The sequence below is a fragment of the Marmota monax genome, unplaced genomic scaffold, assembly GCF_021218885.2.
Source record: "Marmota monax isolate L192 unplaced genomic scaffold, Marmota_monax_Labrador192_F-V1.1 WCK01_AAM20220418_F8-fsc00003, whole genome shotgun sequence".
Taxonomy (NCBI): Eukaryota; Metazoa; Chordata; class Mammalia; order Rodentia; family Sciuridae; genus Marmota; species Marmota monax.
In genome coordinates this window covers 14,210,430-14,225,634 of record NW_026694084.1, presented here as the reverse complement: position 1 = coordinate 14,225,634, position 15,205 = coordinate 14,210,430, and the positions used below count along the sequence as shown (strand labels likewise).

The 15,205-nt window shown below is 31.3% G+C and overlaps 1 protein-coding gene across 10 annotated transcripts in view; it reads right to left on the bottom strand.

Moving 5' to 3' along the window:
- Positions 1-15,205, bottom strand: part of Oxr1 (oxidation resistance 1) — a 411,354-nt gene that overhangs the window by 17,080 nt on the left and 379,069 nt on the right. For 7 of the 10 annotated variants that reach the window (XM_046464584.2, XM_046464583.2, XM_046464589.2 and 4 more), the window contains 3 exons: positions 6,567-6,647; positions 4,607-4,732; positions 3,711-3,863 (listed from right to left, as the gene is read on the bottom strand). In XM_046464584.2, coding sequence (XP_046320540.1) covers positions 3,711-3,863; positions 4,607-4,732; positions 6,567-6,647 — 360 coding nt within the window. The remainder of the gene's footprint in view (positions 1-3,710; positions 3,864-4,606; positions 4,733-6,566; positions 6,648-15,205) is intronic. The other 3 variants (XM_046464586.1, XM_046464587.2, XM_058585676.1) reach the window with 1 other exon arrangement.

Below are 15,205 nucleotides of genomic sequence, written 5' to 3'. Positions count from 1 at the left end.
TATTACCAAAAGTTCTCTATAGGTTTAATGCAATGCCAATCAAAATCCCAACGGCATTTCTTGTAGAAATAGAGAAAGCAATCATGGAATTCATATGGAAAAATAAAAGACCCAGAATAGCAAAAACAATGCTAAGCAGGAAGTGTGAATCAGGCGGTATAGCGATACCAGACTTCAAACTATACTACAGAGCAATAGTAACAAAAACAGCATGGTACTGGTACCAAAACAGGCGGGTGGACCAATGGTACAGAATAGAGGACACAGAAACCAATCCACAAAACTACAACTATCTTATATTTGATAAAGGGGCTAAAAGCATGCAATGGAGGAAGGATAGCATCTTCAACAAATGGTGCTGGGAAAACTGGAAATCCATATGCAACAAAATGAAACTGAATCCCTTTCTCTCGCCATGCACAAAAGTTAATTCAAAATGGATCAAGGAGCTTGATATCAAATCAGAGACACGCCGTCTGATAGAAGAAAAAGTTGGCTACGATCTACATACTGTGGGGTCGGGCTCCAAATTCCTCAATAGGACACCCATAGCACAAAAGTTAATAACTAGAATCAACAAATGGGACTTACTCAAACTAAAAAGTTTTTTCTCAGCAAAAGATACAATAAGAGAGGTAAATAGAGAGCCTACATCCTGGGAACAAATCTTTACTCCTCACACTTCAGATAGAGCCCTGATATCCAGAGTATACAAAGAACTCAAAAAATTAGACAATAAGAGAACAAACAACCCAATCAACAAATGGGCCAAGGACCTGAACAGACACTTCTCAGAGGAGGACATACAATCAATCAACAAGTACATGAAAAAATGCTCACCATCTCTAGCAGTCAGAGAAATGCAAATCAAAACCACCCTAAGATACCATCTCACTCCAGTTAGATTGGCAGCCATTATGAAGTCAAACAACAACAAGTGCTGGCGAGGATGTGGGGAAAAGGGTACACTTGTACATTGCTGGTGGGACTGCAGATTGGTGCAGCCAATTTGGAAAGCAGTATGGAGATTTCTTGGAAAGCTGGGAATGGAGCCACCATTTGACCCAGCTATTCCCCTTCTCGGTCGATTCCCTAAGGACCTAAAAAGAGCATGCTACAGGGACACTCCTACATCGATGTTCATAGCAGCACAATTCACAATAGCTAGACTGTGGAACCAACCTAGATGCCCTTCAATGGATGAATGGATAAAAAAAAATGTGGCATTTATACACAATGGAGTATTACTCTGCATTAAAAAATGACAAAATCATAGAATTTACAGGGAAATGGATGGCATTAGAGCAGATTATGCTAAGTGTAGCTAGCCAATCCCTAAAAAACAAATGCCAAATGTCTTCTTTGATATAAGGAGAGTAACTAAGAACAGAGTAGGGTCGAAGAGCATGAGAAGAAGATTAACATTAAACAGGGATGAGAGGTGGGAGGGAAAGGGAGAGAGAAGGGAAAATGCATGGAAATGGAAGGAGACCCTCAGAGTTATACAAAAGTACATACAAGAGGAAGTGAGGGGAAGGGGAAAAATAATATAAGGGGGACAAACGAATGTCAGTAGAGGGAGCAGAGAGAGAAGAGGGGAGGGGAGGGGAGGGGAGGGGAGGGGAGGGGGGATAGTAGAGGATAGGAAAGGCAGCAGAATACAACAGACACTAGTATGGCAATATGTAAATCAATGGATGTGTAACTGATGTGATTCTGCAATCTGTATATGGGGTAAAAATGGGAGCTCATAACCCACTTGAATCAAATTGTGAAATATGATATATCAAGAACTATGTAATGTTTTGAACAGCCAACAATAAAAAATTAAAAAAAAAAATAGACTGAGTTATGTAAGCTATATAATTGTAAATATTCAATTGTAACATTACCTTAATACATTTTTAGCCTCTGTAGGGTTATTTTGATAGCTCTCTTTCCATTGATATTTTTTCTTGATTAGATTTGTTAGATTTTTATCAACTTTTAGCTGTATTATTTCTTTTCTATTTAACATATTTCTGCTATTTGTTCCTTCCTTCTACCTAATTTGAAAATAATTTGTCAATTGAGCTTCTTTCTGACACAAAGTATCTTTAAGTTATAAGTGTGCATCTGAGTATTATTTTGTCCCAGAGATTAAGCATTTATTACCACTTAGTTCAAAGCACTTTTTATTTACTTTTCTTGTGCTTTCTTCTTTGATCTGTGAGATATTTATAAGTGGGCCATTTAATTTTGAAGTAGTTGAGACGTGGGGGTGGGATTCTATATAGGTTAAGGTGATTGATTTTTTTTTTTAATTTTTTAATATTTATTTTTTAGTCTTTTCAGCGGACACAACATCTTTGTTTGTATGTGGTGCTGAGGATCGAACCCGGGCCGCACGTATGCCAGGCGAGCGTGCTACCACTTGAGTCACATCCCCAGCCCCTATGATTGATTTCTAATGTAATAAATGATGCAGGAAACAGTCTGCATGATTTCAAATTTTTTAAATGTTTCAAAGCCTATTTTATGACAGAATATAGTCTATCCTTACTAATTTTCTACTTGTTATTTTTGTGTATAGTTCTCTATAAATAACAAATAGGTCAAGGAGGCTGATAATGTTGTTAAGCCTTCTATATCACTACTCCTTCCAGCAAAGTGAGGGGGCTTAAAACCTCCAAATATGACTGTGGATTTGTCTTTCCAGTTTTATTAATTTTCACTTCATATATTTTGAAATTTTGTTTTAAGGTCCATAAACATTTAGGATTGTTAATACTTTAAGAAGTTACTCTATTATGGTTATGGAATGTTTCTCTTAATCTCCGAAAATACTTTTTCTTGAAATATATTTTATGTTAATAGCTCTACTTCAGATTTCTCATGCTTATTTCCCCCTTCTTTTGCTTTTAACCTATTGGTTCAAATTAAAAACTACATTGAAATTTAAAGTGTGATACATGTATAGAGAATATAGTTATTATTTACTTTTTATACATGTTTAACATTTATGCCTTTTAATTATAATAACTAGACCATATATATTTAAAATAATTATTATTAAAAAAAAGAACATCTGACATGAAGGTCAGAGGAAAATTGGGTCAATGATAGGTTGGATGATGTAATATTTTGGAAAACAGGTTGACTAGTCCTATTGTCAGGCTCAGAGAGAAGATTGTTGGAATGCTTTTGTTGCAATTGGTCATTGTCTCATTTATCATACGGTACACAGTAACTGATTTATTTTATTATCTGTTAAAACTTTTATTTTCAAATAAAAAATTACACATACATATATACATATACACGTATACACACACACACAAATATATATATATAATAGCACAGGCAATCTCTGAGGTCCCCCATTATGGTTTTAACAGGAAATTCTCTAACAACAAATAATGCTGAGTATTTTTTCACATGCTTATTGGCCATTTGATTTTCCTCTTCAATGAAATACCTCTTTATGTATTTTTGTTAATTTTTAATTGCATTACTGGCTAATTGTTGAGTTTTCCAGTCTTTGTATATTTTGTAAACAAGTAGGTGTATTGCAAATGTTTTTTCAGTGTGTGGATGGCTCCTTTATAAATGATTTGTTGACTAAAAAAATTGAAAAAATAAAATTAAAAAACTAAATTTATAAAAAGTTATTGTTACTATAATCTCTGTAGTCACTTAAAGGATAAGGTATTGCAGTTAATTTTTCATACCTGTCCATCACTGTCTTTAATCACCATCAGTACTGGGGTATCTAAACCTGTCATTGTTCGATAAAGAGTCTTCAAGCTTGTGCCATGCTTCCCAGTACCATAAACAAGAGTCCATGGATAGCCAATTGTTCTGGGTGGAAGATGCTTGGTAAGCTTAGAAAAACAAAATGTCAGCATTTACTTGATAGCTTATTGTCAATATTCAGGATACTAATAGCAACTGGAATTTAATCATTCTTATAAATGTAGGCTACAAAGAAAAACCAACAGAAATTTTTATCATTCTCAAAGATTCTGAGATGCTTGAAAAGCAATTACACATTTCTTAGCATGAAATATTAATTATAAACTAAGAAAATGAAGAATCATTCTGAATCAGATTAGAGATAAGAAATATGGATTATTTGTTGTTTATGTCCTCTGTATTGAGTTAACATAAATAACGGATGGACTGTCAGTTTGATTATTCAAACATTTCTCATGGGAGCCAGATTAACAGATATTAAACTTTAATTCTTCATAGCTGAACTTGAACAACTATGTCAATAATTTCTCTATTTATATAAGACTACAAAATAGTAGCATCCAATTCTTATAGTGGTTGTAATAAGTGCATGAGATAATAATTATTAAGCATAAACAGCACAATAATAAACCAAAATTGGCTAGGCTGGTGTTGCATCTAAATTGCTATCGTTATTTATTCTAGTGCCTGTTTATTTAAATGTACTAATACCTTCCATTAACACTGGTTAATGTATTTATTATGCTTACTTCCTCTTCATGGAAAAGGAATAGTATTAGCAGTAATCCTGCCACTGCAAACACAACTGAATAGTTGTGTTTTACTCTCATAGGCATACCTCAAGTAATGTACATATGTGGACACATCATACCTTTTCAATTTGATCTGGCAGTAAGAGTTCACTGGGATCACTTAGATTTGGTCGAAAAGATTCAGACTCCAGGTCTGCTTTCACCGGAGCAACCTGCTTTGAATTTAAGTCTTCTCTTGTAGTAATCTAAAAGAGTAAATACCAATAGTACATTAATATAAAATTGTGACATACCTTTAAACATTTCAAGCCTTTTGAGTTAAATAAAACTTTATATCTCAGAGTAGGTGGCTAAAGTTTCAACTTAAGATTTTATAAGGTAAAAGATGCCCCGTCTATTATTAGTGACATTCAATGCAGAAAAAGATTTCCAACAAACAAACAAAAAAAGACATCTTTCTCATTTACTATACAAGGAAAAACTGGTAATGAATAATAAGTGCCCATATTTTTGTGTAATAGAAGAGAGTTGCACGCAAATTTTAGTCCTTAAAGTGCAAAAGTGAGCCAGCTAGCTTGCTTTTAATTAATTAAATGCTACTTAAAATACATAAAATTATTGTTTTTCATGTGAAACATAAAAGTTTTAAAAACTAATTAAGAAAACTTCTGGTATCAAAATTTTAAGGTAAGGGATAGTAATTTAAAAGTACAACTTGATTTTCATTGGTTTGTATGTGTATTTAGTTTTTTCATTGAAAAATTAACCATTTTTAATGCCATCATTTTTTTAACATTTAAACACTGATTTTTTTTTATCTAAGTTGAACCAAACAATAAATTTAAAAGTTAATTTATTTGCAAATCTTTTTAAATACTAGATCAACTTAATGCTTTGCTTGATGAAAATGATGTTATTAGTGTTCTTAAAATGATAAAAGTGTTAATTTTGCAAACCTTAGAACTATATATCATTTTGTTGGTACTTACTTTTTATATTAACTTATGTAAGTAAAACACAACATTAGAGAATAAAACATATGATGAATAACTGTTACTGACAAAACTTTAAAATTGGGAAATATATAGTATTCTATTGGAGCAGATAACTAAAATGCGGCAAAGCTCAGCAGCTGATTCTATGTGCAAATAAAATCTTGATAAATGATTTTATTTCTTTAACAGATTTCTTACCAAACCTAAACAGAATATACTTTTAAACAATACATATTCTATAACCATATTATTTTAATGAGAAGCTAAATATTATTTCTTTCACATCATTATAATGTTTTACCCTTATTTTAATGATGTGAAAAGTTTAAAAAAGAAGACAAAAAGATATCCAAGAAAGCAATAGAAAGCATTAAAAGAAAAGAAAAAAATTCAGTAGGTCCAGCAAAGCCATAAATTATATGAAAGAATCTTATTAAAAAGAAAGAAGCATACAACTAATAAGAACAAAACTAAAAATGAGTTTTCAATTATATCTCTTGTTAAAAAAAATCAGAGATTATTTCACAGGATTTGAAATAATTTATATACTTCTACTGCCTACCCTATATTATTCCAAAATATTTCCAAAATTAACAAGGAATGAATTCATCAAGAACAAAAACCAATTGGTCCCATTAAGATATTTGATGTGGAGTTGATACAATTGAAATAGCATTAAAGAAGAGAAAATATCTTAGCCTTGATATCCATTAATATTTTTAAATTTTCCCATCATCTCACATCTTTCAGATTCTGTTCAGTAAGGATTTAATCACAAAACACAAGATATTCTTCCAATGTTAAAAGTAAATGAAAACTCATTGCTCAAAGAACAGAGTACTAAGGAAAGTTCTAACATGATAGAAAATTCTGAACACGTTTCAAATGAAAAGATAACAGAAAAGTTAATCCTATTGCTCTTCAAGGCAATACTGTATTCTTTAACACAAAAGGAATTTTCTGGTGGGATATTTTAGTGCTCCAGTCAAAACAAATCCTTCAAATGTGAGATTTGCCCTGACAAAAGACACTAAAACAGGTAGTATTCAATCTCCAGAGGGATTTAAACTACTGAAGGGGGCACCTGGAGACGTCTGCAGAGTGTGCGCAGTTCCTCAGTATTTAGAGCATCGATCCTGCGGTGATACTCAGCCACTGACACTACCTGAATATGGAGACAGGAAGACAATAATTCCACTGACAGTTGAGAAAATTTAAAAAAAAAAGAAAGAAAGAAAGAAGAGAAAAAAGAGAAACTTAAATGGGGAAAGAGAACTGTAATCAGGATTTCTTTCCCAACTCCATGCTGAAAAATCCAAGAAATTTACATATCAAACTAGAGTAAAAACATACATGAATGAGTTTTACCACTACATCAGACTACTTAACTGAATAGATTTTATACAGGAAACACTATGTAAAATATAACACACTTTGCTAACATCAATGGTAAAATCTAAATGATCTTGCACAAAGTGTAAAGTATCCCCCAAATCATTGGAATCGAAACATTACATCTTAATGGCTATGATGGAGTAATTTTTCTAGGCATAGGTGTCAATAATACCCATATCAAAAAAAAGGAGAGAAGGACAAGAAAAACATAGGAAATGCACTTTAAAACCCAAGACAATAGAAAGAAAAAGCTCAAGAAAGAAAATTAAATTTTCAAAAGGATGGCTAATCAACAGTACCTTCTTTCAAGTTGTTGCCTTTTCCTTTTATTCACTGATTATGGTTTGTACTGTAACAGTTATTTGTGACTACTTTGTACATTCTAACTTCGAAAGGGAAATACTATATCTTTCTTAATTATCTAGACTACTCTCTTGGTTAGTACCAAGTCTGAAAACCAAATAGGACAAATAAACAATTACAGAAAACCCACAAAATATACAAGCTTCGTCAGGTTGACACAACAGATACAGCTTTTTCAGATAATGACAAAATCACACAAACTGTTACCATAATATAGTGAACTACTACTATACTAAATATGACTGCTTCTCCAGAGCTCCTGTTATCAATCAGAAGAGATTATGTGTAGAGACTGTGGCCTTGAAATGTGGCCTATAAAAAGTTTGTACTTCTAACCTATTTTTAAGGGTTCTTGGTCTAACTGATTGAAATAAATTGGGTGCCAGTAAACATTAAGATAAATTCTATGAAAAAAATTGTCAATCGCTATAAAAGACATGAGAAAAGAAAAAGAAACTGGACAGCTCCCATTCTGGTCGTTGTTAGGTTAACTTTTGCTAAGCCACAATGGATGCAATATGGTAGCTGACTTCTTACTTAAAAGGCAACTCAAAGTGATTATATCTTTCAGTTTGGGGGAGAGGAGTCAGATAGTCCCTGGTTTAGTCTTTTACTTTATCAAATAAAGGAAATAATAAGATATGTACCAAATAGGGGTTTTATGTAACAAATAGAGATTTTATGCAAATGAAATGAAGAAATGCATATAAAGAAATGAGTATAAGTGCCTAGTACTTTCTAATGAGAACTACTAGAAGTTATTTGGGTTAACACTATTTTTATTTGATCACTTTTACCTATTACCCTAAATACTAACTAAGAGTAGCTAAAGAGCCTCCTTATTTATTTTTGGCATTAAAATATTTCAAGTTTGAGATCTCAACTATTTTGTACACTTTGACTATTCTGAAATTAATTTAAAATTTTAGTAGTAGATAAAATAAAGAACTTTCAATTAGAACAACAGAATTATCAATAAATATAAAAGAAAAATTAGATACAAAAAATGAAAAGTTATGGCCTTGCTTTTTTATGACCAGAAAAAGGTTTCTATAAAGTATTTAATGGCGAATTATACCTGTCTTTATTTTTGTTCCATGGTATTCAATCCAAGAGTTTCCTAGACAAGAATTCTCAAATTATGAGACTTATGTATTTCTCTGTAATCCTTCTATCCCTCCAGTTAACTCTATTCTAATAACTATTTTTTTTTCATTTGGATCACAATTTTTTAAAATTTATTTTATTATTTCTTACATACATCACAATAGAGGAGTGCATTACATTCATAATTTTTTTGCATTGCAATTCTTAATACCTTTATACCACAATTTATCAAATCTCTGTTTGTATAATAACTAGTTTTTTAAAAAAATTATTTAATGTACCATATTAAAAATACTTCCTGAAACAAAGTGAAGTTGAATTATGCCCACAAAAGGGAACAATTTTAATTTAATTGTATCAGTGTCACTGAGAATAGGAATTTAATAAGAGACCAATACACTGACATCATAAGTCTAAGCTTATAATGTGGTAAAACCATGGTTTCCTTAATGTCACAAATCTGCCTTTTTTCATTTATATTTTTTAAAACTGTATTCCTTCATAAGACTTATAAATTCACTGCTTCTTTAATAATCACTCATGTCCTGATAAGTAAAAATACAGAAAACTATCCAAAAGAAAGTCTTTAAATAATACTTCCTCCTTTCAAAACAAAAGGATAAAAGGATGTAGATTTCTAGTATATATGACTGAATTTGATTTAGTCATATTAATTTTTATACCCTTGGTAGATCATTATACTCCATATTAGTATTTATTACTTTGCCAAAAAGATGGAACCTAATAGAAAATTGAAACATTTCTACAGAATACCCCATATCTCATTCCTAATTATTAGGGCTACACAGCTGAGGAAACCAATATCTTCAATAAAAAACATATTCATTGTCTGGCTAAAAAATCCATTTCTTGAGTAATAAAGTAACTAAGTCCCATGAAACATCATGACTCCACTCTGCAGAAAAGGGGTTACTCTCTATAGTCTTTGACAAAGGAACCGTACACATGAAAGTATATTCCTCCTAAAGCATTTTTTCCCACAAAATTACCAATGTACAAATAGGATGAAAATTCACTCATCTGTATTACAAATGAACAAGCAACAACAAAGAGTCAAGAAAATTCGAAATTGTCATCACCTATTAGACATATGAGATTTATGATATTTATCAGAATCTCATGAAAGAAAATATCACCTTGGCCTAATAGTCCTCCTTCCAAGATATTTTAGTGGTCCTACTGAGATTACCCCCAAAGCTAAGCCCTCCCTTTACTCCAAATGCCATAAAAACTAACAAAAGTCTGGCAGATGTTGGTAACTGTACTATATTTATTACTTTCTTAGTAAAAGGAGAGGTGGTAGAAAAGAAAAATGCCATCGAACTAATGCCACTTATAAACACTTTGGTATTCAAAAATGTTAAAGAAAAAGGAACTATAAGCCTGAGCTGTTATGGCTTACAAAAAGAACATACAACAGCATCCTTGAAGTCACATAACCTTGAAGTCACATAATGTGTTCTACTACATTTCATCATACAGAAGTCTTTATTACAAAATAAAACAGATAGTTAAAACTTTGCTGCATTCTACCTAATTAAAACTATTGTTTTCAAAATAACACTCATGGAACTACAATAATAGAGATGTAAAAGGAAAAATGGAGCAGTGTAAATTCGATAACTGGAAGAATTGAGAGAGAGAGAATACAGAACGAATTAAAAATATAACAGTAATGTTAAACAACTCTTCTTCATTTAAAAATTACTTTCTAATTATATTTGTAGATAACTCAAAGGTTTTCATGAGAAAGCAGATAGTCATTGTTCTTCTAGTCAAAAGGAAACCTGTACTTATTCAAAACTATGTAATCACAATATGCCTATATTACATTAACTTTTGGAAACAATAAATACAAAAGGTGAATCTCATAAAAAAAGTGATATTCTTGTTTAATCATAGCATATCAGGGAAATAGAAGATTTACATAATATTGAATGTTATGTATGATCTACAGAACAAGAATAAAATTCTGAGTTAAACATAAGGTTACTTTTGAGACACGTATTCATTAGTTAAAATTTAAATAAAAATATCATAAGGTTCTTTTATTAAATATGGTTTTAAATTATCAACTTTTTCACTGATAAAGTTTCTTCTACCACTACTTTCATTATCATTCAAAAAAAAAAAAAAAGGTTAAAAATAGCTGGTAGCTGTGAATGCCAAAGACAAAGATATTCACCTCCTGAAGACTACTGTTAATATACTGTGTTGTGATGATGACACTAAGTCTTTAATCAGCAAAAAATGGATACTAAACTGAGTCTCCTGCAGGGGAGACACTTAGTTCAGGTATTCACGATTCACACAAACTAAGATAAAGCAAATATAAAATCATAATGAAAGATAACCTAAGGCACAGCCCAACATAAGTAAACTGAAACACTCAACCAACAAAACTATCAGACATAAACTGTGTGTGAAATACTAAAAAAAGATATACTCTGTTACAATCAGGTCCCAGCAAAAACAAAACATTTGAAGACATAATAACCTGAGTTATTCTTTAGTCAGTTCTGGGAAGAACTGACTAAAGAATAGATTCAAGAAGCATTCTAAATAAGAATTTGAAACATAATATACTAAGTAAAACTTTATAATACATAAAGAGAAGCATTTAAAAGTAACCAGTGAGAAAATTGACATATCTCAATTAACTTGAAAGTGGACTTTCCAGCAGCAAATGCAAATCATCTTAGAATTCAGACCTTCAAACTTATTAATTAAGCAAATATAAATTTAGGATGAAGGATTGTTGCAGTGAAAAATCACAAAACACACTGTATCCTATAGTGGAAGATGGTTAACCTGGATTGTTCCTACAAGCAAAAATATTTTCCAAGATGAGATAAAGATACAGTTGTTCCTTACTATCTGTGAAGATTTGGGTGTAGGACCGTACACAGACACCAAAAACTTTCAGATGTTTCAGTCTTTCATACAAACTGGTACAAAAAGCATTTGCATATAAACTATTCACATCCTCCATGTACTTTAAATCACCTCTAGATTATTTATATTACTTAATACAATGTAAATGCTATGTAAATAGTTGTTATATACTCTATTATCTGGCAATAGTGATAAGTCTGTATATGTTCAGTACAGATGCAAATTTTTTTTTTCTAATTTCAATCCATGGTTGGTTGAATCTGCAGATGTGGAACTCAAGGATAAGAAGGGCTTGCTGCATTTTCAGATACACAGAAACTAAGTGTGTTAACCATGAATAAATCTTCACAGAAGAAATTTCTAAGAATATATGTCAAGAAGAAGAAAAATAATCCCCAAAGAATGATTTGAGATACAAGGAGGAATGGAAAACAACTAAAATGATAAATGTGTATATAAATCTGAGCAAACATTGTCTGAATAAAATAATAAAGACTAATTTGTGATTTGATAAAAGAATAGAAGAAATACAGACCACAAAATCATGCAACTGGAAAGAAGATGAATGGCATTAGGGACATCAAAGATTCTTTTTTTTTATTACTGTTCAGTAAGCAAGATGAAGATATTCATTAACTTTTTAAGAAACAAAATTTCAGGGAATTTCAATCAAAGTATAGAAATGCAAGCTCATGCAAATCTTTTTTTTTTTTTTTTAAGAACAAAAACCAAAAACCAAAAATACCTCAATATCAATGCCCTCCTCACTGGATGGGGAAAGGAGTAAACTTGATGTACATGATGTGGCACAGCATGTCCTTAGGAAAGTAGACATATCAAATAAGAAGTATTCGAATAAATGATTTTCAAAATTGAAAACTATTTTTTATATTGAAAAGTATGGAAAGCAGAATACTACCTTAAAATACAAAACAAAACAAAACAAAAAAAAACATGCAATGAAAAAACTATGGCAACCACTACAAAAAATTTAAAATAATTAAGTGTAATAGGTATGCCAATAGATGACTGTGGAATCATGTAAGATGTTCAACTAAAAGTAGAGAGAGGAAAAAAGAATGTTTTTCCCTGAAAAACAGAAACCATGAAAAGTCACATAAGAAGAAACAAATCATCTCATTAGGCCTGTCTCTATTGAATAAATTGAATCAATACTTAATAACCTTACAAATTAGAAAGCACAAGGACCAGATGGATTAACTGGTAAATAACTACAAACATTTAGGAAGAAATTATACTAATTCTCCACATCTCTTGTAGAAAATAAAAGCAGAGGAAATACTTACTAACTCATTCTGTGAGGCCAGCATTACCCTAATAAAAAAACAAATAAAGACATTACAAAAAAGAAAAACTACAGACCATCATCTGTCATGAAAATACATGTTCAAACCCTCTATTGAATACTAGCAGATCAAATAAAACTATATGTGAAATGAATTATACAATGACCAATTGGGATTTATTCCAGATATACAAAGGCTGGTTGGTTCAACATTTAAAAGTCAACAGATGTATATGAACAGGCAAAAGAAGAAAATCATGTGATCATATCAACAGATGCAGAAAAGAACTCCAATACTCATGTATGTTAAGTGTTAACTCAACAACCAAGGAATAGAGGGGAATTCCCCCAACTTGGTAAAGAACATGCATCACCCCGCCAAAAAAAAAAATTCCTATAGTAAACATCACAAACAATGGTGAGAAACAAGATTCTTTCCAACTAAATTGGGAACAAGGCTAGGATATCCCTCCTTACCACTTCAATTCAACATCATACAGGAAGTCCATATAATTAAGTCAGTCAAGGAAAGGAAACAAAAAGTATACAGATAGGGAGGAAGAAATAAAACTGTCTTTGTTAATAGATGACATGACTGTGAAAATAGAAAACCATTCAAATCAACCAAAATACTACTGCAGTTAAATGGTGACACCAGTTTGCATGGTATAAGATTAATGTAAAAATGGCAATTACTTTCCAATAAAAAACAAGAATTTAAAATTAAAACAGCATAAAAATGGAATTTTCACTTAAAAATACCATTTATATTAGCACCAACACATGGAATAGTCAGATATAAATCTAAAAAATACATAGAAGATCTATAGGAAGAAAACTAAAAAATTCTGATGATAATAACAAGATTTAAATGAATAGACTGTGTGTTTAGGGAGTGGAAGAATCAATACTATCAAGGTATAAGCTCTTCCCAACTTGATATATAGATCCAACAGAATTCCAATTAACAGATCACCAAGTTATTTTGTCTTTAGGCAAAGAAATGCCTAAGTTTATATGAGAAGCATACAGAAAAAAACCAGAATAGCCAAGTTAATAATGAAAAAAAAGCAAAGTTGGAGGTCTGACACTACTCAACTTCAAGATTCATTATAAAGCTCCAGTAATCAAAACAACGTAGTGGAATAAGAATACATAGAATAGAAAGGAACACATAGAAATAGATCCATACAAATACAATCCAATGATCTTTGACAAAGAAGCAAAGACAAATCAATGAAGAAAGGAAAGGTCCAATAACTGGATCATGTAAAAAAAGTTGACTAAGACAAAGTCCTTATGTTTTTCACAAAAATCAACTAAAAATGGATCACACACCCAAATAGAAAACACAAAACTATATAACTCTTTGAAAATAATATATTTAAAAAATCTAAAATTTGATGATACATTTTTAGATGGAACAATAAAAGTACAATTATAAAAATTAAGAAGTTTGATTTCATTAAAACTAACTCATAATAATCAGGTTGGGGGAGCAGAAGTTCACTGGATTACACAAAGGAGAATGAAGAGAAGGGAGGGGAGATGGGGAATAAGAAAGGCAGTGGAATGAATCGGACATGATTTTCCTATGTCCTTACACGAATACACCACCAGTGTACAACCACAAAAATGGGAAGTTATACTCCATGTATGTATGTTAAAATACATTCTATTGTCATGTATAACAAATTTTTTTTTTAAAAAGTAAAACCTTCTGCCAAGTGAAAGACACTAAAAAGAATGAAAAGTCACAGACTTAGAGAAAATCTCTGCAACATATATATCTGATAAAGGACTATTATCCAAAATATATGAAGAATTCTTAAAACTCAACAGTAGTAAGAAATCAGATCACCCAATTAAATCATGGGCAAAAGATCCAAATAAAAATCTCACTGAAGATATGCAGATGAAACTATCGTATTTCACCAGGGGAATGCACATTAAAACAATGAAATACCAGTACACACCTATGAGTATGACCAAAATTCAAAGTCCTGATAGGAATTGTCCATTCTTTGTTAGAGCACATAGGAATTGTGTAGCCACTTAGGAAGACAGTTGGCAGATTCTTATATTCTCACTATATGATTCAGCAATTGTACTACTTGGTATTTACCTAAATGAGTTCAAACTTATGTTCACACAAAATCTGCACATGAAAGTTTGCAACAGCTTTTTTCATTAGTGCCAAAATATGGAAGCACAAGCAAGATGTCATTCAGTAGTAGTGGTGACAAAATCAGTGAATAGATGAACTGATATAGCTTATACTATGGTATATTATTCAGCAATAAAAAGAAATTACTTGAAGAGCCAAGAAGACCTGGAAGAATCTTAAGTGCACAACATAAAGTGAAAGACCCCAATCTGAAAAGGCTACAAACTGTATGATTTGAACTATATGACACTCATGAAAAGGCAAAATTATAGAAACAATAAAAATATCAGCTGGTACCAGGTGATCACAGGACAAATGAAGGGAAAAATAAGTGTAACACAGAGAATTTTTATGGCAGTCAAAATATACTCTTTTGATTCTATAACTGTAGATACATATCATTATACATTTGTCAAGCCCACAGATTATAGAACATCAAAGAATGAACCCCAATGTTAACTAAAGACTC